The 23777-nt window shown below is 46.4% G+C and overlaps 12 protein-coding genes; 8 read left to right on the forward strand and 4 right to left on the reverse strand.

Annotated features, from left to right (window-relative positions):
* Nucleotides 1-29: 29 nt before the first annotated feature.
* On the reverse strand, nt 30-1811 carry GSBLH_T00002518001 (uncharacterized protein; the record flags this gene model as incomplete). Its single annotated transcript, XM_013040987.1, has 1 exon — nt 30-1811. The coding sequence occupies one exon, from the start codon at nt 1809-1811 to the stop codon at nt 30-32; it is 1782 nt and encodes a 593-aa protein (XP_012896441.1).
* Nucleotides 1812-2737: 926 nt separating this feature from the next.
* On the forward strand, nt 2738-4158 carry GSBLH_T00002519001 (uncharacterized protein; the record flags this gene model as incomplete). XM_013040988.1 has 1 exon in its annotated part: nt 2738-4158. One exon carries the CDS (start codon nt 2738-2740, stop codon nt 3893-3895), a length of 1158 nt encoding a protein of 385 aa, XP_012896442.1. The 3' UTR covers nt 3896-4158.
* Nucleotides 4159-4901: 743 nt separating this feature from the next.
* Nucleotides 4902-6143, forward strand: GSBLH_T00002520001 (uncharacterized protein; the record flags this gene model as incomplete). XM_013040989.1 has 1 exon in its annotated part: nt 4902-6143. The coding sequence occupies one exon, from the start codon at nt 4902-4904 to the stop codon at nt 6123-6125; it is 1224 nt and encodes a 407-aa protein (XP_012896443.1). The 3' UTR covers nt 6126-6143.
* Nucleotides 6144-6522: 379 nt separating this feature from the next.
* GSBLH_T00002521001 (Lipoyltransferase) lies at nt 6523-7427 on the reverse strand (the record flags this gene model as incomplete). The annotated part of the gene is made up of 6 exons (XM_013040990.1): nt 6523-6652; nt 6683-6945; nt 6980-7069; nt 7100-7193; nt 7223-7371; nt 7404-7427. The coding sequence occupies 6 exons, from the start codon at nt 7425-7427 to the stop codon at nt 6523-6525; spliced, it is 750 nt and encodes a 249-aa protein (XP_012896444.1).
* Nucleotides 7428-8985: 1558 nt separating this feature from the next.
* GSBLH_T00002522001 (uncharacterized protein) lies at nt 8986-11535 on the forward strand (the record flags this gene model as incomplete). The annotated part of the gene is made up of 8 exons (XM_013040991.1): nt 8986-9128; nt 9159-9429; nt 9461-10050; nt 10077-10834; nt 10866-11053; nt 11084-11199; nt 11229-11361; nt 11392-11535. 8 exons carry the CDS (start codon nt 8986-8988, stop codon nt 11533-11535), a joined length of 2343 nt encoding a protein of 780 aa, XP_012896445.1.
* A 687-nt stretch (nt 11536-12222) lies between these two features.
* GSBLH_T00002523001 (uncharacterized protein) lies at nt 12223-12963 on the reverse strand (the record flags this gene model as incomplete). XM_013040992.1 has 2 exons in its annotated part: nt 12731-12963; nt 12223-12700 (listed from the first exon to the last, which is right to left on the reverse strand). Exons 1-2 carry the CDS (start codon nt 12778-12780, stop codon nt 12223-12225), a joined length of 528 nt encoding a protein of 175 aa, XP_012896446.1. The 5' UTR covers nt 12781-12963.
* Nucleotides 12964-13765: 802 nt separating this feature from the next.
* Nucleotides 13766-14938, reverse strand: GSBLH_T00002524001 (uncharacterized protein; the record flags this gene model as incomplete). Its single annotated transcript, XM_013040993.1, has 1 exon — nt 13766-14938. One exon carries the CDS (start codon nt 14936-14938, stop codon nt 13766-13768), a length of 1173 nt encoding a protein of 390 aa, XP_012896447.1.
* Nucleotides 14939-16360: 1422 nt separating this feature from the next.
* On the forward strand, nt 16361-17343 carry GSBLH_T00002525001 (subunit NuoE (NDUFV2); the record flags this gene model as incomplete). XM_013040994.1 has 6 exons in its annotated part: nt 16361-16423; nt 16457-16495; nt 16532-16678; nt 16710-16816; nt 16847-17054; nt 17085-17343. The coding sequence occupies 6 exons, from the start codon at nt 16361-16363 to the stop codon at nt 17322-17324; spliced, it is 804 nt and encodes a 267-aa protein (XP_012896448.1). The 3' UTR covers nt 17325-17343.
* A 377-nt stretch (nt 17344-17720) lies between these two features.
* On the forward strand, nt 17721-19047 carry GSBLH_T00002526001 (uncharacterized protein; the record flags this gene model as incomplete). XM_013040995.1 has 2 exons in its annotated part: nt 17721-17857; nt 17888-19047. The coding sequence occupies exons 1-2, from the start codon at nt 17773-17775 to the stop codon at nt 19045-19047; spliced, it is 1245 nt and encodes a 414-aa protein (XP_012896449.1). The 5' UTR covers nt 17721-17772.
* A 904-nt stretch (nt 19048-19951) lies between these two features.
* Nucleotides 19952-21466, forward strand: GSBLH_T00002527001 (uncharacterized protein; the record flags this gene model as incomplete). Its single annotated transcript, XM_013040996.1, has 1 exon — nt 19952-21466. One exon carries the CDS (start codon nt 19952-19954, stop codon nt 21464-21466), a length of 1515 nt encoding a protein of 504 aa, XP_012896450.1.
* Nucleotides 21467-22557: 1091 nt separating this feature from the next.
* GSBLH_T00002528001 (uncharacterized protein) lies at nt 22558-22836 on the forward strand (the record flags this gene model as incomplete). XM_013040997.1 has 3 exons in its annotated part: nt 22558-22617; nt 22648-22739; nt 22773-22836. Exons 1-3 carry the CDS (start codon nt 22567-22569, stop codon nt 22834-22836), a joined length of 207 nt encoding a protein of 68 aa, XP_012896451.1. The 5' UTR covers nt 22558-22566.
* A 63-nt stretch (nt 22837-22899) lies between these two features.
* GSBLH_T00002529001 (Monothiol glutaredoxin (Grx5)) lies at nt 22900-23534 on the forward strand (the record flags this gene model as incomplete). XM_013040998.1 has 4 exons in its annotated part: nt 22900-23073; nt 23106-23205; nt 23235-23301; nt 23333-23534. 4 exons carry the CDS (start codon nt 22900-22902, stop codon nt 23499-23501), a joined length of 510 nt encoding a protein of 169 aa, XP_012896452.1. The 3' UTR covers nt 23502-23534.
* Nucleotides 23535-23777: the final 243 nt, after the last annotated feature.

Genomic DNA, 23777 nt, shown 5'->3' on the forward strand with positions numbered 1-23777 from the left:
CGTCGCAAACCAAATCAAATCAAACCAGACTATTCTTCGTTTTCACTTTCTCTCTTTTCAGAATAAATCAAGATCGCTTGAGCCACAGCCTGCAAACGAAGCGAGAGAGATGCGACTTCCACTTCACTTTTCATCAATTCTTGGAACAGCTTCAAAGCATTCAGCGAAGTCGCCTTCATTTTGACTCCTTCCAGCAGCAAGCTCATTCCGTTATTCCAAATCGCATACGCGATCGACTCTTTCTCCTCTGAGTAGGGCACTGCGCTCAAAACCTGCACAGCGTGATCGAAACACTCTCCAAACTCGCTCAAATCATGACATCCCACGACATATCGAAAGAACACCACGAACGGCAGCGAGCTCTGCGCTAACCGCTTTTCAATCAGCTCGCTCCACATCCGATTCGCCTTTTCCACGATCGTTTTCTTCTCACTCGTTCGTTCGTAGAGGCGTTTCAGCACACCGACACGCAGCTGCACAGTTTCGAATCGAACCTCCTCGCCGTCGTGTCGATTGGAGGACACAAACGCGAGATCCTGATCGAGCAATCGATGCACGACTTCATTTCCAGTGTCTCCTCCCTTCGGATCGATCATAGCGATGAGGAGGACGGTGAGTTCGTTTGTTTGCTGCAATACTAAACGATTGGTTGTTTCGTTTCGATGCGAGTCGGGAAGGCGAAGGGGGTACAGATCGTACAGCAAGGAACGCCACTCTCGAAGCTTTTCGAGCTCGTTTAGAGGCGCGTGCTCGCGTTCCAGGACTAAAAAGGCGTCGCCTGCGAGCTCTTCCAGCAATAGAAGCTTTCGCAGGGAAGATTCCGCGATGACTTTTGAACGAAGCTTCGACGAATTCGAAAAGGACGAAGTGGGAGCTGCGGAGGGAGCGAGGCTTGCAATGGCTTCGAACAGAACAGAGAGAAGGGATTTCATAGGCGGAAGAATCAATTCGGTGGGCTGAGAAGTAGAATCGGAGGAATGGAACCACATGGAAGGCTTGTAGACTGAGAGAGTCAGTGGGAAATGGAGAGACTGCGTGTATTCTGAGTCCGCGTCCTGCAAACGATCACACCAGGAGGAGAACTCGTTGTAGATGGTAGAGGTGGAGAGACATTGATTGAAAAGACGTTGCACAGTTTCCAAAGCCAAATCCGTTATCGATCGTTGCTCTTTGGAAGAGCTGTGCAGTTGGGAACGGCTGGAAGACAGGACACCGCGCGTTGGAAGAATGGTAGGCTTCGTGTCTGCTGTCAGTTTCACCATATTCGACAGTAATTTGACTACTGAGTTTTGAAATAAGGAAGGATCGATGTTCAGCAGCACTTGAATCATAAGAATGGCCGAGCGTCGAATTGAGGGATTGATAGAAGTTAGTCCATTGTTAATAAAGACATTCAAAAGATCAGCGAAAGGGGAAAGTTGACTCTTTGAGACATTTGGAAGCAAAGTCGAATAAACACTAACAAGAGCTTGTCTTACCCCAACGTCTGAATCAAGAAGTAGTTTTATTGAGTTGGTGATTAGAACATTCACAGAAGTACTATACAGTATTTCATTTTGTGCAAATAAATCTCTCAAGCCCAGCACAGCATCTTTTCTCACATTTGCACTGTAATGAGTGAATTGACTAACCAAGTCTGCCAATGACTTGTTCCTGTAGTTTACCACATCACTCTCCTCTCTCATGATCGATTGCTCTTGGACTCGGATGCGTTTTGTTCGCACATTTACGTTTGTTGCTTTTGGATCAATATTCTTCTTACCAATCTTCTTTCTCTTTTTAGGAAAGTCCTCTTCTCCTTTTTTCACCATTAGATTAGAAGAATACAATACTATTTTGTCATTTACAACAGGGTATACTGTGTTAGGAATGCAGTACTTCGAATGGATTATATGATGGTTGATTGTTGAAGGATTCGCATTATAGAAGAATAGTAGAACTGGTGTTTTAAAATATCAAAAATGTGATTATTTGATTTGTTGTCACAATTATAATATGATAATATGATAATAGAAAGTACTAATATGGTTTCTATTGAAAACTAAACTCAAAACATATACAATCCATTCATCAATTCATTCATTTATTCATTCATATATTCATTCATAAATGGATTGATACAATTGTACAATAAACACATAAATGTATACGATAGAAACAGATATGAGAAGATATTGTTTCATAAAACTTCAACTCTCAGTTCGTCTTTAATTATCATAGAATAGTACAATTATGTTTTCTATAATGCAAATATATATATATATAGATACATGTACAAACACTTCCATTTTTAACTGAACAAAGTAAACTTGTTCATTAATATATATTATAATAAAGATGATTGATTTCTAAATCATGTATAATATAATGACAAATTGTAAAAGAATAATACGTTTTCAAGGAAACTATATAACTCTTCCATAGAATATGATTTCTGTCTTAAATTCAACTATGCTCGTAGCTCTTATAATGATGCATGGTTTTTTTGATGTGATTCATTGAAGTCAGTAGTGTTACAAGAGTGGTTTCTTCCTTCTAGATCGTATACATGTATATAAGGTTATTCAACACATGATGCCATCAAAAATATAGGCAAACTGAGCAGAATAGATGAGAAAATACAGTTATACTTAACTATAAACAAGTATTCCTTGAGTATCAAGGAATACTTGTAATTACTAAACTCAACTCGTTTTGCAGCAACTCAATATTATTTTATTATTTCTGTATATTTATAATGTTTGACATTTTCCTGGATTCTCTTGAGCCTTTGGAAAGAAATATTAGCTTGTTTAATCTAACATCTCAAGAGTCGGCAGACGTGCATGTGAAGGATATTTTTTCTTCAGAATCTATAAACGTGGATGAGGTTACATCATTTTCACCTATTACTATTAATCCAGCTTTTGATTTGTCTACTACCACTGGCCAAGAGAATCCCAATCATAATTCGTTTTTTTCTATGAATAATTCGGTCGAAAGTGGGGAGTCACCTATTCCTATCAATAACCTGGTGGCAAGTAATAGTCCTACTACTACACCATTTGGAGAAACGGGTCATATCCCCTTTACGAATGACTTGGAAGCTATTAACACTTCTATTTCATCTTTAAACATGTTTTCTGAATGGGTTCCCTCTGAGCCCTTTAACAATGACAATTCCTGGATACAACATTTGCCTTATTCTTTACCGAAGAGTGATGAAAAAGCTATTTCTTTGGCAAACGAATCGTCCCGTTCTGCACAATACCCTTATTATAATGATAATCTTAGGAACGATTCGCTTGTTTCCTTACAAGACGACAACAACACTAGTACTTCTTTTGTGAGTCGAGATGAATATGATTCATCCGATTATTTGAGTGAGATTTTCCTGCCGATTCCCAAACCTGATAGTATTCCTTTTCCGGAAAACGATAATATGGATGTGAAGTCGAATATGAACATCCATTATCAGCAATTTTCAACCAGAGATACTAAAAAGAAATCATTGTCCTCGTTACATGCTTTTACTGCAATAACAGAGAATCAAAAAGATGCTACGCCTCTTCCAAGACCCATTCCTCCAGCTCCAGAAGAGAAAAAGAAGACGAAGAAGAGATTGGAGACTAACAAAAAGCAATTGCACAGGAAGCGATTGAATTTCTCCGGGAAAGATGAAAGAATATTGATAATGAAGTGGATTTCTAAATTATATGGCGGGTCAACGTATATTGAAAGTGCTGGAGCACTGTTTAAGAAGTACTATGATCTTCCGTTACAGATCGGTACACGAGTTCATACTTATGTCAGAGAACTGAATATGAATGTGACAATTACTATTGGAAGAACAGCAACCAATTTATATCATAGCTTTAATTCTATGAAGAATAGGCCCGAACTGTTTACATTGTAACATGGGATATTATACAATTGTTTTGTTCGCACATTTACGTTTGTTGCTTTTGGATCAATATTCTTTCTCTTTTTAGGAAAGTCCTCTTCTCCTTTTTTCACCATTAGATTAGAAGAATACAATACTATTTTGTCATTTACAACAGGGTATACTGTGTTAGGAATGCAGTACTTCGAATGGATTATATGATGGTTGATTGTTGAAGGATTCGCATTATAGAAGAATAGTAGAACTGGTGTTTTAAAATATCAAAAATGTGATTATTTGATTTGTTGTCACAATTATAATATGATAATATGATAATAGAAAGTACTAATATGGTTTCTATTGAAAACTAAACTCAAAACATATACAATCCATTCATCAATTCATTCATTTATTCATTCATATATTCATTCATAAATGGATTGATACAATTGTACAATAAACACATAAATGTATACGATAGAAACAGATATGAGAAGATATTGTTTCATAAAACTTCAACTCTCAGTTCGTCTTTAATTATCATAGAATAGTACAATTATGTTTTCTATAATGCAAATATATATATATAGATACATGTACAAACACTTCCATTTTTAACTGAACAAAGTAAACTTGTTCATTAATATATATTATAATAAAGATGATTGATTTCTAAATCATGTATAATATAATGACAAATTGTAAAAGAATAATACGTTTTCAAGGAAACTATATAACTCTTCCATAGAATATGATTTCTGTCTTAAATTCAACTATGCTCGTAGCTCTTATAATGATGCATGGTTTTTTTGATGTGATTCATTGAAGTCAGTAGTGTTACAAGAGTGGTTTCTTACTGCTAGATCGTATACATGTATATAAGGTTATTCAACACATAATGCTATCTAACAAGATGTACTGGACTTTTTACGATAAACGTTAAATGATTGGCTTGCTGTTATAATTATGGTATTACCATACATCCCTCTCTAATATACTTTTATTCGAATTTCATATTCTATTTCATTTGGTCAATCATATGTTTTTACGTACTTCGGATACCGTAACACCTGTCAATGATGTGGGTCTTTCTGATCTCACATCTGAGGAGACAACGTATTTTGAAAACAAAGATGACATTTCATTTGTTCAGATCAGCACACCCGAAGTAAGATCAGTTGTTGACCAACCTTTTGTGTATCCAGATTTTGATTCTTATGGGGTTTTTCCCTCCGGCCAAGAGTTCTCTGACTGTAATTTTTTTTCCGACTACAACACTGTCGAAGACAACGGACCGTATTCTTTTTCTTCTTCTTCTTCTTCTTCTTCTTCTTCTTCTTCTTTTTCTTTTTCTTTTTCTTCTAATATCTTGGAATCAGGTGGTATTTCTATAAATGCAATTCCTGAAAAAACGAATGATTTGCTGTTATCAACTGTTTCGGAACCTACAGCTGTTTTTGATAATGCAGATCCTGAAGAAACGAACAATTCGCCTCTTTGGAGTGTGAATCCTGACGAAATGCTGTTGGTGCCTGATGAAGATATCATTATCTTTAAGCAGGATTTACCTGATACTCTATCAGAATGCATTCCAACGACGGTTTATACGCCAAACGATTCGTCCCCCTTAGCGCAGCAACATACCAGCAGTATTCTTAATGGCGTTTCGACTTTTGGTTCGCAACAGAATGCTAACGCTTTTTCGTCAAATAGTAATATCCAGTCACTCCCAGGCTCTGGTCCAACTCCATGCATTAATCCAGAGTCTCAGTCTTTTCCAAAAGGGGATACTATGGGGATACCACCGAATAATCCCATCCAGTTTGAGCAGCCAACTACTACTGGCTATGATAATAATCAATTGTCATCCTCATTACATCCCCATTCAGCGGCAGTGAATCAAATAGATCCTTCGCCTTTTCCAAAGCCCATATCTTCAGCTTCAGGAGACAACAACAAAAAACCGGAGAAGAACAAAAAGCAGAAGCGTGATCGTATCAACTTCTCCGGAAAAGATGAAAGAATTTTGATTATGAAGTGGATTTCTAGAAAAATTGGTGGATCGACGATCCTAGAAAGTATCGAGGCGCTTTACAGGAAGTACTATGATAAGCCGTCTATGGCATTTCGTTCACATGCTCGTGTAAATGTTGAAGAACTGGGTATGTGTGTGGACGTTACCATTGGAAGAACACCAAAACTTCTTCACTACAATTTTTACCATATGAAGGGTAAACTAACTCATTATGGCATCCAGCTATAAATCTACTCTTTTGCGGTGCTTCTGTTTGTATTACAAACCACATAAACGAAACAAACAAAAGGAGATTTTGCAGAATCAAAGAGAATCGCTTTTAGATGTCAGTTATGATTCACAGATTGTCGTTTTTACACTTAAACATGCTTGAATTCACACGCATTGCTCTGTCTCTTGCTGGCGTGCTTTCTAACAAAAATTTTTGAATAAAATATACTCTTTGCTTACAAGTTTGTTTCGATTGCCCTTCCTCAATCATATCATACTCCACTTGTTTATATTATATACTCGCAGTCTGTCACCACAAAGAGCGCAGAGCATTTCCCTTGCCACTTCAAAACGCAACAACACTCCCCAAAAGCTCACGACTGTTTTCAAAAAACAATGCAACCCATTCATTCATTCAGAGATGCTCATAATACTCTTTTACCCACGAAGGCGCTTCCGCTTGCTCCGAATCCAACGGCGAAATGGAGGATCCCTCAAAGAAATCCACTTTAAAGTGCGACTTAAACTTTTCCAGATAACACTCCCTACCCCTGAAATGCCTCGCCCAATCCTACGTGTATTCCGCGAGCGTAACGCGCGGGTTGAATGACTGAACGCTGCACATTTTGATCCCCTTTAAGCCACAGGGAATGATACAATCGAAGAGAGAAAGATCATTCTCCACATTCACCGCAATTCCATGCATCGTGATCCAACGAGCTACATGGATCCCGATGGACGCGATCTTGTCCCCATTCACGTACACTCCAGTCTTGCCCTCGATGCGCTCCCCATGAATGTCAAACTCGGCAAGACTGTCAATAATCGACTGCTCTAGCTAAATAGTAAGGCAAGCACACAGCTGGAAATACTAGGCGCAAATAAGCGTGCAAGTCTTTTACATAATAATTCAAATTGAGAATAGGGTAGGCGACGAGCTGCCCTGGAGCATGATGCGTTACCTACAAATAGAAAGGAATCTTCATCTGCACTTCTCCGCCTCTTTCGATCTTGAAAAGTTTATGCTGCTTGTCATTTTGATCAAACAATATGTTAGACTCATCTCCACCTCTTCCGAGCGTGTACCTAGATTCCAAAAATCAGAAAGCAGCTACACTGGAGGATGTTGAACTAGGATCAATTCATCGCACAGATTTGTGCGGAAACGGCTCTTCTGCACCGTTTTCTGCCAATTCCACACCGTCTCGTAGTCGACAATTCCTAATCTATGTAGTCTCACGGGTCTTAATGCTCCGACACGATTCTATGATGATTACACGTAGCATGTGTGCATACAATAGTTTTAATCAACCCGCTCATATCGAGAAAATGACCGAGTAAGGATCATAATATTAAAATCAATCAGAACTGATCACTGTACAGTTTCCATATTCATTTCTCTCCTGTTAGGTTTCTAGTCAAATAGTACTGTGCGAAATAACAACTAATTATGGGGAATTGCGCTACAAGTCCAGGTTTCGAACTGATAATTTTGAGTGACTTTTAGAAACGGCTGAGGAATACCAAAAATACGTAGCTGCAGAGAAGGAAGTTTGTAGGAATTTTTAGATGGGTAATAACGGTCAGCCCTGGAGTCAGACAAAGCTCCCTATGTGGTAACGGAAGAACCTTCGAAACTGAATCACGAGGATAAGATTAGAATTAATAATGAAAACAAAGAATTACGTTTGTTAGTGAAGATTGACCGAATAAAAGTACGGAACGTGGGGAACAGTCCAAACCTGTTTTGTAAATTCAGATTTGCAGACGAAACTCCGGTAAAGGTGAGGCTTGTCTGCATGTGTGTCTAACTTTTTAGACACACTTTCTGATGTCACAAGGTTCTTACTGGAGATCTCAATTTAGTTTTGAATATGTTGCTCATGAAGGTTTGAAATCTCTTCGAGGTAGGAGTGCATTCTTCTCTCGAGCCTAGAAAAGAGCCTGATCGTCGAGCTCTGGTCAAACAACCCTCAAAAAGAAACGGACGTGTATATCGGACATGCGACTTTAGGGATTGAGAGTCTATGCAAGGGCCCGCTGCACATCGATTACCAGCTGACCAACTCCAAGTTCGCACCCCTCTTTCCTCCATCATGCATTAGAAACGCTCCCTGTGGCCGAATCAGCTTCAACTGCACCATCGAGCAACAATGCGTCTGGGGCATGAAGTTTTTAAAGATCATGGTCCGTCTGAAGGACAGCAGCGAGATCGACCTCACCGAAGGCAATCTCTGGCGCCTGGTCGTTTCGCGCTCCAAAATCGACGGCGAGGAGCAATACAGCAGCACCGACACGAGCATTCCCGCGGTGACGGACCAAATGGTGGACCTGGACGCGGAGCGGAAGGTGTGATCGGGTTTTGACGCTGACAACTAGCACCAGCTGATCACGCTGAGCTGGAAAGAGGACGAGTTGTTCACGGTGGGATCGAGCTGCACGTTCTTAGAATTCGTGCGCGAGCCGCTTCGTCTGCAAGTCCAGAAGATCAAGGTGTTCGATTCGAATTCGATTCACGTGCAGAACGAAAACGACACGCATTACACCGTCTTCGGAGAATGCTGGGTCTCCGTCGAGAAAGCCTACTCTCTCTTCCAGGTATTCCCGCGGGGATGGTTCCATCTAGCGGCATCCGGACCGCATCGCGGAGATGTACCACCACATCTGGAACATGGGCGTGTCCGTGGGGGAGGTGGCGCTTTTTTTCCAGTTCCGCGACATCTGCCTGGTGCAGCAAATGCTCTCCGGCGTGCACAGCGAGCGCGGGATCACCGCGGGGTCGACCGTGGTGAGCTCGGTGGGGGAGAAGAACCGCGGTGACGGGTAGGACTACTCGAAGAGCTTGTTTCGCCGCGGGGGGCAGGAGCTTCCAGGCCCGATGACGGAGATCGTGCAGCTGTACCGGCAGTTCATCGAGCTGAAGACGAACCCCGCGCCGAACGACAAGGAGCAGGTGGAGATTTTGGAGCGGATCATCGGGTATCTGCGGAATACGGACAAGGACAGCATGGTGGCGTTCATGTGGGCGAGGCAAACCGCGATCACGCGCAGGTACCAGAGCGAGGCGTCGCTGCTGCGCGCGAAGGGGATCTTTTTGGACATGCTGGACAACCTCGCCGGGATGCTGTGGGACCTCAACTACACGGTGAAGAACGTCGTCTACGAAGTGATCTTCCGGCTGCTGAAGCGGGCCGAGCTCTCCGATCTGACGCTGCTGGGGTTCGATCCCGCGAGCACCGCGCCGCCCACCAAGGAGAACGTCGAGTTCGCGAGCAATCTGCGCAAGGTCCTGCTGCGCATTCTGCGCGACGTGCTCGAGCGCGTGGGTTCGTTAGGCGCTTCACGAGGTGCAGATCAACGAGAAGGGCATGTCGCAGCGCCTGAGCGTCTTCTATTCGCGCATCATCTCCATCTGCATGTTCCGCATCCCCTCCTTCGGCGCCGAGGTCTACTCGCTGCTCTGGGACACGCCCACGCCGCCCGACGTCTCGCCTGCCACGCCGCAGCCGCTCCAAATCCTGCTGGCGCGCGACGTGGGGGGCAGCACGTGCTCGCTGTTCAACTCCTTCACCGCCTCCACGGTGAAAATGATCGACGAGTTCGCGGATCGGAGCAGCGCGGCGGACCACGCGTCGCCCGCGACGATCGGTAGAAGCGGGGCGAGGAGTGGACGTGTAGAGGACATGAAGGCGATGGAGGGCGGCGCGATCGAGAGCTCGTTCCAGGTGACGCAGGAGTGGCTCACGACGGTGTTTCACACGTGCAAGATCCATCCGATTCTGTCGGATCGAGGTTTTTATTTTGAGAGGAAGAGAGTGAGGGATAGGCGCGGGGAACAACGACTTGCTGCAGAAACTGCTGGACTGGAGGCCGGTGGAGCAGGCGGTTCGGCGGTACAACGAAGAGAACGGGCTGTCGACGAACGACACGGACTTCTTTACGGGTAGTCCGCGGGGGCTTGCTGAAGAGTGTAGTGACGAACGAGTGGAAGACGCGCATCTCCATGAAGGGGAATCTCTACTATCTCATCGTGGAGGCGTGGCTGCAGAAGATCCTCTCCATCATGACCAATCTCCATCGCGAGATCCAGTGGTCCTGCATCCCCGGCTACAACGAGATGCTCCTCTCCTTCGCCGTGCAGCTGGAGGCCGTGCCGCTCGCCGGGTACACCGACACCATGACTAAAGTCATGCGGACCTTTCTCAGCAACGACAGCACGCTCAACCTCTTCGTGCGCATCCTCTTCCTCAAAACGCGCCCCTACAACATCCAGGAAGTCGCCTTCGTCACCGAGCTCGTCGACAGTCTTTTCTGTTTCCTCGTTTCCCCTCTCTTCTCATCCGCAGGCTCCTATCGACGCTGGACCGATCGCCTGGAGCGTTCTCGCCACCCCAACGAAACGGCTCCGACGAAGCTGCCCGCGACGTTCAGTGATTATCCGTTCGTGCAGGGCGTGCTGATTCTGCTGCGCAGCGACATGAACCAGGTGGTGATCAAGGCGATGGAGCTGCTGTACCACCACTGGGACCTGCTGCGCGAGCACCAGAAGCACATTTTCATGCTGGAGCTGCTGAGTCCGCAGATGATCCTCTCGTTTTTCCTGCACTGGAACGTGCACGTGCGCCAGTTCTACGACTATCTGCTGATCTACTGGCTGCTGCAGTGCTCCGTGGCCGATCGCAAGAACCGCATCGACGTCTACGACTTCCTCAAAGACTTCGCGAAGCGTATCTAGCCGCTGTCTGGCTTCAATCGCAGTGCACATCAAGAAGGGCCGCGTCGTGGACTTCGCGCACCCCGAAAAACTCTCGTTTTCCGTCAAGCAAGTGGAGTTCGGGAAGAACTTCTTCATCGTCAAAGCGACGGACATCTCCGCGCAGCTCCAGGCGCGCTCCGATTTCCGCGCCTTCCTCCAGGACCTCGACGTCTTCACCTTCGACGAATTCGTGCCGTTTTTCTGGAATTTGCGAGCGTAGAAAGCGTACTACGAGCAAGTCGTGGGCCCCGCCAGCGACGACGCCTGCACGCAGCTGCTCGACTACCTCCAGTTTCTCTGTATTGTGTACTGCATCTCCGACGCGAAGTCGACCTAGTACGAGCCAATTATGGAGTGTTCCGTAGTTACTGCTTTTCCACGATTATGGTGAACGCGAATCATGATTGGCTGCTCTTCAATCCGCACAATCTCAAAAATAACAGCTCCTATTATCAGCAGCAGATCCTCATCGCGCGCTTCTACGCCTTCCTTCGAAACGTAGAAACGGGGAAACAGGGTAACGGACAGCTGCACCGCATCGTGGTGGATCGGATCGACTCGGAGAGAGAAAGCTATCGAAAGTTCCAGAAGTCGCTGAAAAACGCGCAGGCGAGCGTAGATTCGGTGCGCGCGGTTCATTGTAGTGTCATAACGAGGCGATTAACAAGCTGAACATGCAGATGATGATGATTTCGTCGATTTTGTCGACGGATATGCGTGGGGTTCGATCGAATTCGATCAGGAATAGGCGGGAAATTCGATCAGCTGTTGCGATCGACGGAGGTCATGGATTCGTTGCTGACGAGTGACGCGTATTCGGTAGGCGTTCGATTCGAATTCGATGGAAGGTTCCGCGGAAGCAGGAGGCATACGCGGTTTCCGCGGTTCTGACGTTCGATAAGCTGTTTAACAATCATGTAGGGGCGAGCGAGAGGAAAGGAGGGTTTTTTTTATGCGTAGGAAAGCGATCAGATTCGGAACACGAAGGAAATGCCGTTTCTCCATTGGCAGACGGTGTACCCTACCAATCTGCTATCTTCTTGGGATTAGTCTTGATGTATTATTTATTAGTTTTTTTTGTTTTTATGGGGTGTTTGTTGTAAACGGGGAGAGGGGATGGCGAGTGTAAGCGAAAGCGAGGGTTGGGGAGTGATCTGAATTGGATGAATTGGATGAATTGGATGAATTCGATGAATTGGATGATTCGATGATTCGATGATTCGATGAATTGGATGAATTGGATGAATTCGATGGTTCTATGAACTCGATGATTCCCTCATGCCCCAACTTCCCAATCCAACCACCCATCACTCCACCGCTCTCTCTCCCCCTTCCATTCTCCTCTTTCCAACAAACACTTCACAACTTCTCCGTCAATATCATCGTATGCTGCGACCCCGCCGACGCCATCACCACCTTCCTCTGCGCCAGCGCCGCGCTCTTCACATGATACAATCTCGGCTCGTCCTCGTATTTATTTCCATTCCCCAGCTGCTGCATCTCTCCGAACCCCATCGTGTACAGCAGCCCCTTCTCGTCCACCACCACGAAGTGGTGGTACCCCGCCACCACCTGCTGCGCCACCACGCCGCTCATCTCCACCTCGCCGAACTCCGTCGCGCACTCGCCCTCCGTCGCGCGGCCCAGCTGCCCGTAGCTGTTCCGCCCCGCCGAGTACAGCCGTCCCTCGCGCGTCAGCACCACCGTCGCGTGCTGCGAGAGCGCCGCGGACACGATCTCCTTGTCGTCGAAGAACTTTAGGCGCACCGGCAGCTGCGGATCCTCGCTGCGCGTCCCGATGCCCAGCTGGCCCCAGTTGTTCAGCCCGAACACGTAGCTACGCTTCACTCCTGCCCCTCTCTCCTACACGTGCCCGTTCTCCAGCTGCACCAGCGAGTGCATGCCGCCCGCCCACATCGCCTTCACCTTCGGGAACTGCCGGCCCTCGCGGAAGGGCAATTCTCGCCACGTCAGCGCGTTCTGCTTGTGCCCCGCGGGGATTTTAAACCCGGACTGGCCCTGCTCCGTGGAGCCCCAGTTGAACAGCCGTCCCTCGTCGTTCAGCGCCAGCACGTGGCTTTCGCCGCACGCGACGCGCACGATTTTGACGCCCTTCGGCAGCACGATCTCGCGCGGCGTGCGCTGGATCCGCACCGACTTGTCCCAGCCCAGAATGCCGCCGGAATCGCGGTAGGTGCCCCAGGAGAACACGCGGCCGCTGCGCGTGAGGATGATTCCTTGGCAGCCGCCCGCGTAGATGTTCTGGATGGGGTCCGAAGCGAGGAAGGAAGTGTCGATCGCTGCCGGGATTTCTTCTTCGCCGGAACGGCCCTATGTGAAAGGTGGAAACGGTGGAAACGAGAGAGCCTTCGTCGTTGCTTCCCCAGGAGAGGAGGGAGAGCGAGTCGCGGCCTAAAACGAGGTTGAATTGGCTGCCGCTCGCGATTCGAAGAGGATGAATCGCGGTGGCTGCGGATTGGAGAATGGGCTTTCCGACCTAGAGAATGGTTAGAGTGGGAAGGAGAAGTGGATGGATGGAAGGAGTGAGTGAGTGAGTGATTTGGAATCCAATGGAAGAGAAGCGAGAAGGGTTTGAAAGGATTGGAGGATTGTTCAATTGTTTGAAATAGAAGGGGTTTGTTAATATAAAAATGGGATGACTGAAAGTAAAAAGGGATGTTCAAAATTAGAAGATTCGAAGAGTTCAATTATTGGATGTATTGGATTTATTCATTCATTTATTCACTCACTCATGGGATTCACTCACTCACTCATTGGATTCACTCATTCACTCATTCACTCAATTCATTCAATGGAATCGCATCAGCAGTACGTCTAGACTCACCAACGCCCTCCCTCCAAGCTTTCCCCATTTCCACTCGCTCAGAGTTTCGACGCTTCGTCAGCCGAGAGAACTCATCCTCTGCGCAAAGACACTTACATGCAATCGCTCTGTTCCGAATCCCAGCTGGCCACAATCACCACTGCCAAACACAAACACTTCGTATTCCTTCGAATCGCTGATCAACGAATCGACAGCTGTGCAGGGAACCGCCGTTCGGCCCTCCATCACATCCACGCTGTTTTCATCTTCCTCGTACGACTCTTCTGTCATGGGAGGCTCGACATCACTTCCAAAATTGATTTCATTTTCACTGTGTTGTTCATTTTCATTTTCAATTTCATTCTCACTTTCACTCTCTTTCTTGCTTTCTTCTTTTTTTTCAGTTTGATTTGATTCAGCTTCTTCAGCTTGTTTCGCTTTTCCTCGCCCTTTTCCTTTACTTTGCGCTTTTCCTCGACCACGACCGGATCCACGAGGTCGTCCTCTGCCTCGTTTCTTCGGCGCTTCCGATTCTTCCTTCGATTCACTCTCTTTCGGCTCCTCAGCATTTTGGGATGCAGCTGACTCTTGCTTCATCTCCGTCTCGGATTCCGATACCGATTCTGATTCCGTATCACTGTTACCCTTCGTCTGCTTTGTAGGAGTAGGAGTAGAACCAGAAGCAGAAGCAGAAGCAGAAGCAGATGGAGGAACTGGAGTCTTTTCAAGAGTTGGAGTCGACTTCAAGTCCGTGCCTTGCTCTTCAGCCTTCTCAAGAGGCGTGTCCTGAGACTCTGATCTCATAGTCACTGCACTTGGGCCCGAACCAAACGTAAATGAACTTGCTTTAGGGAAGGAAAAGATGGAATTCGTTTTGGTATAGCCCGAATCAAACAGCGATTTGGGTTGCTCCTTTCCGGAGGGGACAAACGTAAACCCGCCAACCTTCTCACGCTTTGGCTCCTCTCCACAAGGGAGAGTACTTCCTCGTTTCAAGGGATTCGCGTTGGAAGCAGCTGCGCTTTGCTTCGTTTCCGCAGTTTCCTCCTTCGTTTCGGAGTTTTTATCATGTGACAAACTATGACTAGATTTTTGCGATTTTGGTTTCTTTGCATCGCAGGACCCACATCGATCGAGATTATTACTGGTATACGTAAAACAAATCGGACAACGCCACATGGTCGATTGTCTTTCTTTCAACCTCTCCAAAAAGGCAGGACAGAAAGCAGGCTTTGCACCTTCTTCGCTCATTTAAATTATCGACTCTCTTTGCGATTTTTCTGGTTTCTTATTGGCCATTGGAAATCCAAAAATCGCCTCGATTTTTGCAAACAAACAAACCATCCCTAAATCAACTCTATGCTGCTTCCTGCTTCTTCTCCTCCTTTTTCTCCTCCTGCTTCTTCTCCTCCTCTTCCGCCTTCTTCTTCTTCTCCTCCTCTTCCGCCTTCTTTTTCAGCTTCTCCTCCATCCAGCAGTGCTCGGGCTTGCCCGAAATAACGTACGGACGGTCAATCCCCACTTCCTTCAACATCATGTACAAGCCCTCCGCCTAGCGTCCATTCACCCGCTCTCCCCTACTCGCTTTCGATCGCACGCGTTCACTGCGATATCCAGCATCTTCTCGAGCAGTTCGGTGGGCACCGCCGCAGCTTTGGGCGATGTCGCTGCATCGCCCTTTTTGTCCTTCTTTCCGGTATGCGGCTTTGGCAGCATGGAGTACGCGGTTCCGAGCTTCCGATTATCGACAAGAAGCCTAGAATGAAGGGAAGATCCGACATGTACTGAACAGCATGAGCCAGATGAGTCGGGTCGGATCCCCATTGCTTGCGCGTGAATGAATAGATCGCTAAAGGGAAGAACGCAGAGAGATAGCAATCGTACTGCGAATCACTTCGGGAGTGCCAGCAGGAATACAAGCATCCATCAACTTCTCGTAGTTCTCGCGCGAGCAGGCTGCAAAGCAGTCCTGGTGCGATTTTAGCACTAGGTGAAAGCCATTCAACACCTATACGAGAGAAAATATCGCCAGGCTTGATAGAATGCAGCAGTGTGGTTACGAGATTATCTAAAACGATCAGACAGCAGAACGATCCATACTGATGGCGATCGGATGTACTTGCATGTGATGGGAAGACATGTAATTAGCGAGTTTCTGGACATACACGAAATCTTCTTCTTGTTTACAGCTATAAATATACGTTCCATTCCCATACAATACGTCTGGAAATATCGATTAATCATGTTTTTCCCCAACTGATAGGGTTTGCGAGTGGAGACAATGATCCGACGATATCTCTCTGCGGGGGTCGCCAACTTCTCAATAGGGATTGAGAAATCCTTCGCGGTTTTCAGACTTGACCATTACTCAAACCGATTGTACGTTACATCGCTTCCATCTCGGGATCTACCTCCTTTGGAGTCTCGGTTCCCTCTTTCTTTTCCCCCGTTGCAAAAAAACGACCAAAAACCAAAGGGAACTTGCCGTCCAGAGTGCCAAGCGCTCGGAAGGAGGGCAGCGAGGCTTTGGCCAAGGTACGAATGGCGATTTGATTCATATTTATGTGAAAATTCCCTCTTTCCCGAGCTCACTGTGTATGCACAGTGATCGACTTTTATCATAAACCACTGTACGTGCGATTCAACTCCAATCTCAACAAATTGACCTTTACTATGTTCCGTGCTTTGACATCTGTATCTTCTCGCGTAGTGGCGACATCAAAGTTTGCTCCCTTCGTATCTTATGAGGTGCTTGTTGTAATAGCCTAGACCGCTGTTAGAGCGATGCATTTTGGTCCCACGAAGCAGGTACGGATGATCTCCGCAATCCTCTCATCCTTCTAGCATTATGATAGTCCGGACAACAATGTCGACACTCCCTTCGATTTCACCGCGGAGAATTACAGAAGAGTTCACGAAATCATGAAGCGCTATCCTAAAAACTACAAGCAGTCCGCTGTGATGCCTCTGTTAGATCTCGCTCAGCGTCAGGTAGAAACCCTCTTTTTTGGTACGAGCTCAGTGTGGAAATTATCTTCCTCTTGCTGCGATGAACAAGGTAGCTGAGATTCTGGAGATGCCGCCCGTGAAGGTGTACGAAGTGGTGACGTTCTACACGATGTACCGCACGTAAGATCCTGCTCCGATCCTCATTTTCAGCGAGAAGGTTGGCAAGTTCTTCATCCAGGCCTGCGGTACGACTCCCTGCATGCTGTGCGGCTCTGAAGAGATCTTCCAGACCCTGGAGAAGGAGCTGGGCATCAAGGACGGTGAGACGACGAAGGACGGCATGTTCTCGCTTCTGAAGGTGGAGTGTCTGGGCGCGTGCGCGAACGCTCCGATGGTTCAGATCAACGACGATTACTACGTAGGGCAGCGGAGTCCGCGTGACTTGTAGGAGTGCCTGACGCCGAAAACGACGGTGGAGCTGCTGAACTACATTCGCAAGGAAGGCAAGCTGCCGCCGCTGAACAAGTCGGGCTCGAAGCCGATGAACGGACAGGAGAGCTGCGAGGGAATCAACGGACAGACGACGCTGAAGGGAGAGATTCGAGGAAAGTACTGCCGCGAGCTGCCCGCCAAGAAGGTGAATCCCAAGCAGGTGTTTATCGATATGTATGGAGAGGACAGTCTGTAATGCGTTGTTTATTGTAATGGGGGTGTTTGTTGGAGATGAGAGTTGTGGGAGGGAAGGGGTGGTTGTTGTTGGAGAGAAAAAGTATTGTTGAAAATGGTTGGAGAGAAGGAATAAAAAAGATGTGTGCCTTTTCAATATTTCTTCTCACTAGAGCACGGATCGAAACCTAGATGGTCATCTCCACCCTCTAATATCTTTATCAAATCCAATCGTTCTGCATTTCCACCCCATCCATTCCCTTTCGATTTCCATCTCGCAAGACACGGACTTGAAATCACGTCCGCGTACAAATGCGTCTCAGAAATTGCAAAAACAACTCGCTCCCATTTTCAAAATGATCGAAATACAAATAGTGTTATTCTCATAATTCCAAGTTTTTACTTAAATGGAAGAGCTGCGAGAGGTGTTTTCTTTTCCTCTGGAAAAGATGAAGGCACTTTCTGCTTACATGAAGACACAAATGATCGAAGGATTATGCGGACGGGAATCCGACTTGAAAATGCTCCCCTCGTTTGTTACTTCGCTTGCCACTGGTAAGTACGTTCGAAAGAGATAAGGGATAGGAGATGAAGTGGGGTTGGCTCTTTCGATTGTGATGGGAGGGACCAAGGTGCTTGTGGAGAAGATCCGGTTCAACGGGGGTGTACACTTCACAATCGAGAAAAAGGTAGTTCGCCCCATTAGCGAAAGTCTTCGTAGAGGCAGTAGCGATGATCTGTTTGGCTTTGTCGCTGACTGTGTAAAAGAAGTAAACCCGGAACATGGAATAAAAGCTGGATTTGTTTTTTCGTATCCTTGCACGCTCACTTCCCTAAAACGTGGAACTTTAGTGGAGTGGACCAAGGATATCAGCGTAGAAGAATGCAAAGGCAAAGATCCCTGCGTTCTTCTCCAAGAACAGCTTGATCGTCGCAACCTGAATGTAAAGATCGTCGCGCTCTGTAATGATAGTGTTAGTACTTTAGTCTCCCACTCCTACTCCCACACGCGTACCGCGGTGGGTGTGATCCTTGGCTCTGGCACCAATGCCGCCTATGTTGAGCAGATCGCCAACATTCCAAAGCTGCACAGCGAGATCGCCTCGCGCTTTATGATCATCAACATGGAGTGGGGGGCCCTCGGCGGGCGAAACCCCTCCATCCTGCCGCTCTCCTCTCTGGACATCGACATCGACCGGAACTCGATCAACCCAGGGAAGCAGCCGCTGGAGAAGATGATGAGCGGCTTGTTTTTGGGCGAGCTGGTGCGCTGCTGGATCGTCCAGCTCCACAGCCGAGGCGATCTGCTGGCGCCCATCGACGCGTGCAATCGGCTTTTCACCGAGCGGCTGTGTTTTGACTCGTCGCTCTGCACAACGATCTTGTTGGACGACAGCGAGGACCTCACCGAGGTCAGCTCGATTCTCGAGTCGTTTGGGATTCGCAAGAGCTCGCAGAAGGACCGCGAGCAGATTCGAGAGATCGTCGATTGCGTGATTACGCGGTCCGCGCGGCTCATGGGAGCGTGCTTGTTCACGGTTTTGCAGCACATGCAGGAGAATGGAATGGGAGGAAGCATTGGCGTGGATGGAAGTGTGTATAAGTACGTGCCGGGGTATAAGGCAAGGATGATTAAGGCGATGAGGGAGTTGGGGATGGAAAATGTGGAGTGCGGGATTGCAGAGGATGGGACGTCTGTGGGGGCGGCTCTAATTGGCTATTATTCTTCTACTTTATGGATGTAGTTTGAGTGTTTGTTGGATATTGGGAGTTTGTGGAGGATAGGCAGGGAGGTAGGAGCAGAGGATTTGGGGGTGGCTGGAGAAAGGATAGGGGATTTGAAGGTGGCTGGAGAAAGGATAGGGGATTTGAAGGTGACAGGAGATAATAACAGAAAAACAAACGTGGTTCGCTTAAATAGAGATGACTTAATAAACCTCTCAACATAGCTCAGCTTCGAACAACCACCACCTTGTTTGTAGGAAAACCATCTGCCTAACTCATAGCAACCTCTTCACAACTCGCTTCTCCCTATGCTCCCTATTCAACCAATGATTCAAAGAACTTGTTTTCTAATTCTGTTCGAAGGAACAGAATGTTTGGTGCGTCCAATCAAATGCGGCATCTGATTTTGATTGCTTTCCTATGATCCCGCAGAAAGCATTATTTTTTGTTTTTATTGCTATGGCCAAGAAGTGGGGATGAATACTGTGGTGTAACACGTAGATATCAGTTTACCGTTATTCGAGATGTTGAATCGTTCCCCAAGATTCTGGAGGAGAATCTCTCAAAGCCTTCTCTGAGTGTCATTTTCACTGGAGACATCGATCCTGCCACTGGACAGTCCTGGTATGTTGCTTTTTGGGTGGTTTGATTTGTAGGTGCCCTGATTGCGTGTATTTTCATTCTTATCGTTTTCTTATTCTAGAGCCGCTGACCCCGTGATCGATCTCTTCCTGGAAGATCAGAAGAACAATACGACTCTGGTGTGCCTTGTGAAGAGAGAGGGATACAAGGGCAACCCAGACCATCCCTATCGCCAGCATCCTTTGATCAAGCTGCAAGCCATCCCCACTCTGATTCAGTTCAAGAACGGAAAGGAGGTTGGCCGTTGCGTGGAGCGTGAGTGCAGGAACGAGGATGCTTTGTATGCTCTTATGGACTAGCTGCTTTCTTTTGTTTGTTTGTTTGAATCGGAAGTGGACCGTTTTCGAATTTACATTCAAATTCTCTGCCTGGCAGGAATATATCCTAGAGCCCGAAAACATAAAACAAACCAATTCTCCACCTGTACAAAAATGGGGGTTTCACCAGACTTTAACGAAAAGAAAACCATCAAATCAGAATAGAATGGGTTCAAAACGTATCGTGGGTTTGGATTTAGTGAAGGGAATTGCTATCCTCATGATGATTATAGTTCATTCGGTTACGCAAGTAATCGCTGATTATGATGGAAAAGTGTTCTTTAGTGTGAAGGATAAGATTCCCCTGCCTATTCTTTACTGTGTTGTGTACCCTATTATGATTATTGGTCTGTGGGGTACAGTTTTCACCATGATTACGGCTATTACCACTTCCCTAAGCGCAATTCGGATCATGGACAACAATCCACGAGCTATATTCCCGTATATTCTTCAACGATGGTTGTTCCTCGTTTTGCTTCGTCTTGGAGAGTGCCTGGCTAATGCGTTTTTATCAAAGGAGGCCGACCCATACAATAATGAGCATTTTACCTTCCCTAGTATTACGTTTGGAGGAGCGGCTACGACTTTGGACTCGATCGGATGGTCCGGTCTAATTGCTCCATTCTTTGTTTTCTGTTTCTACCGTCGGCAGCTGAAAAGCTCCATTCCTTGGACCATTATCCTGTTCTCTGTTTTATCCTATCTCTTGTTTGCAATCAGTCCGTTTACTACCAAATTCTTTGCTACCATCTCTGATTTTTTGGCTCGCAACCAAATGGGCCTTCTGGCAGCCGTTCTAGGGAAAATCTGCTATGGACGGTTCAAGATCTCCCAGACAATTCCGTTTACGAGCATCGGAACGATGTATGCGTTCCTTCTGCATCAAAACCAGTCGGTTCAGTTCCTTACCATGCTGAGTTCCATATACTTTGTCCTGGGCATCGGGATCTTTTTTGTTTGGTTATTAATCGACAAATCCTTCCTCGATGATCTTGTCTCGGAAGATGTGCCTCTTCCCGCCCAAATCGTTTCTTTCGGGTGCATTTGCTTCATGACGTTCATCCACGCGTGCTTCGTGGACGGCGACCGCTCTCCCGAGAAAAAGCTGAAATCGCGCAAGCGCATTCGCTACTTGCTGCGACTCAGCATGCTGAGCCTCACCGTGTTCTGCATCGGAGGATGGGTCGGCAGACAGCTCTCGCTGCCGTGGCAAGCCGTGTTTGGACCTCCCTGCACGCACAATCCGTCGGTCTTGAAATGGAATCTGTGGGTGTGCGTGGCGTACACGATCTTCTTGCTGGCGTGCTGGATTCTGATTTCGATTGTCTGGGAGAAGAAGGACTTCGTGGGCAGCATGGAGCACATTCTGGGATGGGTGTTGTCGCAAATGATGGGAAAGAAGTTCGAAATGAATAGTCGGAAGTTTGTGTACGGGCCTGCGATGGAGTTGGAGGCCGGTGCGAATTGGGGGACGGAGTGACGTGTAGAGATAAATCAGAGTTTGCTGGACGAATCTGCGGAGAGAAAGGAAGAGACGGTCGAGATGGAGGGAGACGAGGAGGAGGAGGAGGAGAAGAAGAAGGAGCAGCAGCAGCAGGAATAAACAGTGTAGATGCATGTTGGTTGAAAAGAACCAATAACAAGCAAGGTTAGGAGTGATGAACAGCAGTGAGTGAGTGAATCAATGAATCAATGAATCAATGAATCAATGAATCAATGAAGTGTTTGTTGATATACGCAATCAAAACAAGGTAATTAACCACGTAAGCACATAAGTTCAGTTTTGTTTTGAAAAATGGTCAAAGTGCTTGTTTTAGGAGCTTCGGGGTTGTTGGGAAGTGAGGTGTATCGGATCTGCAAGGAAAGCGAGTCGATTCAGGTGTGCTTGTATCAGTTGTTGTCATTCTAGGTGGTCGGAACTTGCCACTCTCGAAAGAATGGAGAGTACCTCCCTGTTGACATTCGAAATACCGCTGAACTGGATTCTTTGCTAGATGACGTAAAACCCGACTACATAGTTAACTGCATTGCGGTTCGTTTTCCTGAAGTGGTAGAAAAGGATCCCATTACTACGAAGGCAATAAACGTTGATTTTCCCGAGTATTTGGCTAAGCAGTGTAAACAGCGTGGAATCTTTTTGATCCACATCAGCACGGATTATGTATTCGATGGAGAGAATGCTCCTTACCATCCCCACGACCCCACCAACCCCCTCAACAAAGTATGCCTTATTCCCTATTTCGATTTTATTTTTCTGTAGTACGCAAAATCCAAGTTAGAATCGGAAGCAGCGGTAAGCGCGAATTGTGATGACTATCTGGTCATCCGAGTTCCCGTTTTGTATGGACCTGGCAACTTCCAAGAGAGTGCTGTTCTCTACATGTATAAGCAAGTCGTGGACGGAGCGGATTGCTATGTGGATCACATCCAGCAGCGTGTTCCCACGCTAACCACGGACATCGCCAAAACCATTCGGAATCTCATCGAAAAACAGTGTTCGCTTCGCGGCATTGTCCATCTCTCTGCGGACGTAGTGCTTGCGCTTGTTTTTGAGTTTAGAAAGAATATACAAAGTACGAGATGGCGATTTTGATGGGAAAAATGCTGGGAGTCTCGACGGATCATATTCATGCAGGATTGAACGGCAAATTTTACGAGTAGCCGCAGCTGACAGTGACATCGAACGTAAAGCGACCGTATAACTGCCATCTGGATTGTAGTGAATTGCGAGCGACTGGATGTTTTGTGATGAGGTGCTTCGTGGAGGGAGGATAAGTCATCTGTAGAGATTTCGAGGAGGGATTGAGAGAAGTGTTTGGAAATGCTGGATTGCTGCCAAAGGATAATTGAAATTGTTTGTTTCAGACGACTTTCCTTATGTGAAGAATAGGATATAAAAATTTTGGTCGGAGGATGTATCGTTCTCTTGCGGCGATCCAGCTGTCGAGACAGTTGTTTAAAAGCTATTCCAGACTTCCGAGAGTGTTCTTTTCGTCTCAGAGCGCAGATGAGTCGGACGACGACTTCAAGCCCAAAAGCAAGGTAAAGGACGAGAACCCGGAGGAAGTATTGAAATTCATTGATAAAGTTTGGAGATGGAGGAAGATGTGAGAAAGTAGATAGTGCATGAGAACAAGGTGATGCTATTTATGAAGGGAACTCCCACAGCTCCTCTCTGTGGATTCAGTTTGCGTGTCGTGAACATTCTGAAGCGCTTGGGTAGTTTTTCTCTCTCGCTTTGAGTGCAGGGTGCGATTTTGCGAGTGCCAACATTCTCACAAGCCCATCGGTGCGGGAGAATCTGAAGAAGTATTCGTAGGCGATTGTTGACGATTTGAGAGAATAGGGACTGGCCGACATTCCCTCAGCTGTTTATCAAAGGAGATTTTATTGGTGGATGTGATATCGTGACGGACTTGTACAAGTCTGGAGAGTTGAAGAAGTTGTTGGATGATGCAGGCGCTTTGGTTCATCCTGAAGTCGCTCCCTCCACTGAGGAGAAGAAGAAGCCGTAGAGTGGGGTTATTCAAAAGCAATTCTTTAGTGAAGTGATGTTTGTTGGAATCATGGAAGATGGGAAGATAGGGAGTTGGGGTAAATCGTGAGATCCTTGTTTTGTAACCGGTGTGCAGAGTAGGAAGGAGTGAAATAGAAGGAATCACAGTGGATGTTGAATCTAGAAATAGAAATGACATAGAAAGAGGATTAATAATAAAGTGTGAAGAACAATTGTGTACTGTTGAGAATGAGAATAGCTACTTTCAAAGACCCTACCGATCGAATCAATGCAA

The sequence above is a fragment of the Blastocystis hominis genome (genome assembly GCF_000151665.1).
Source record: "Blastocystis hominis, Singapore isolate B (sub-type 7) whole genome shotgun sequence assembly, scaffold_2".
NCBI lineage: Eukaryota > Bigyra > Opalinata > Blastocystidae > Blastocystis > Blastocystis hominis.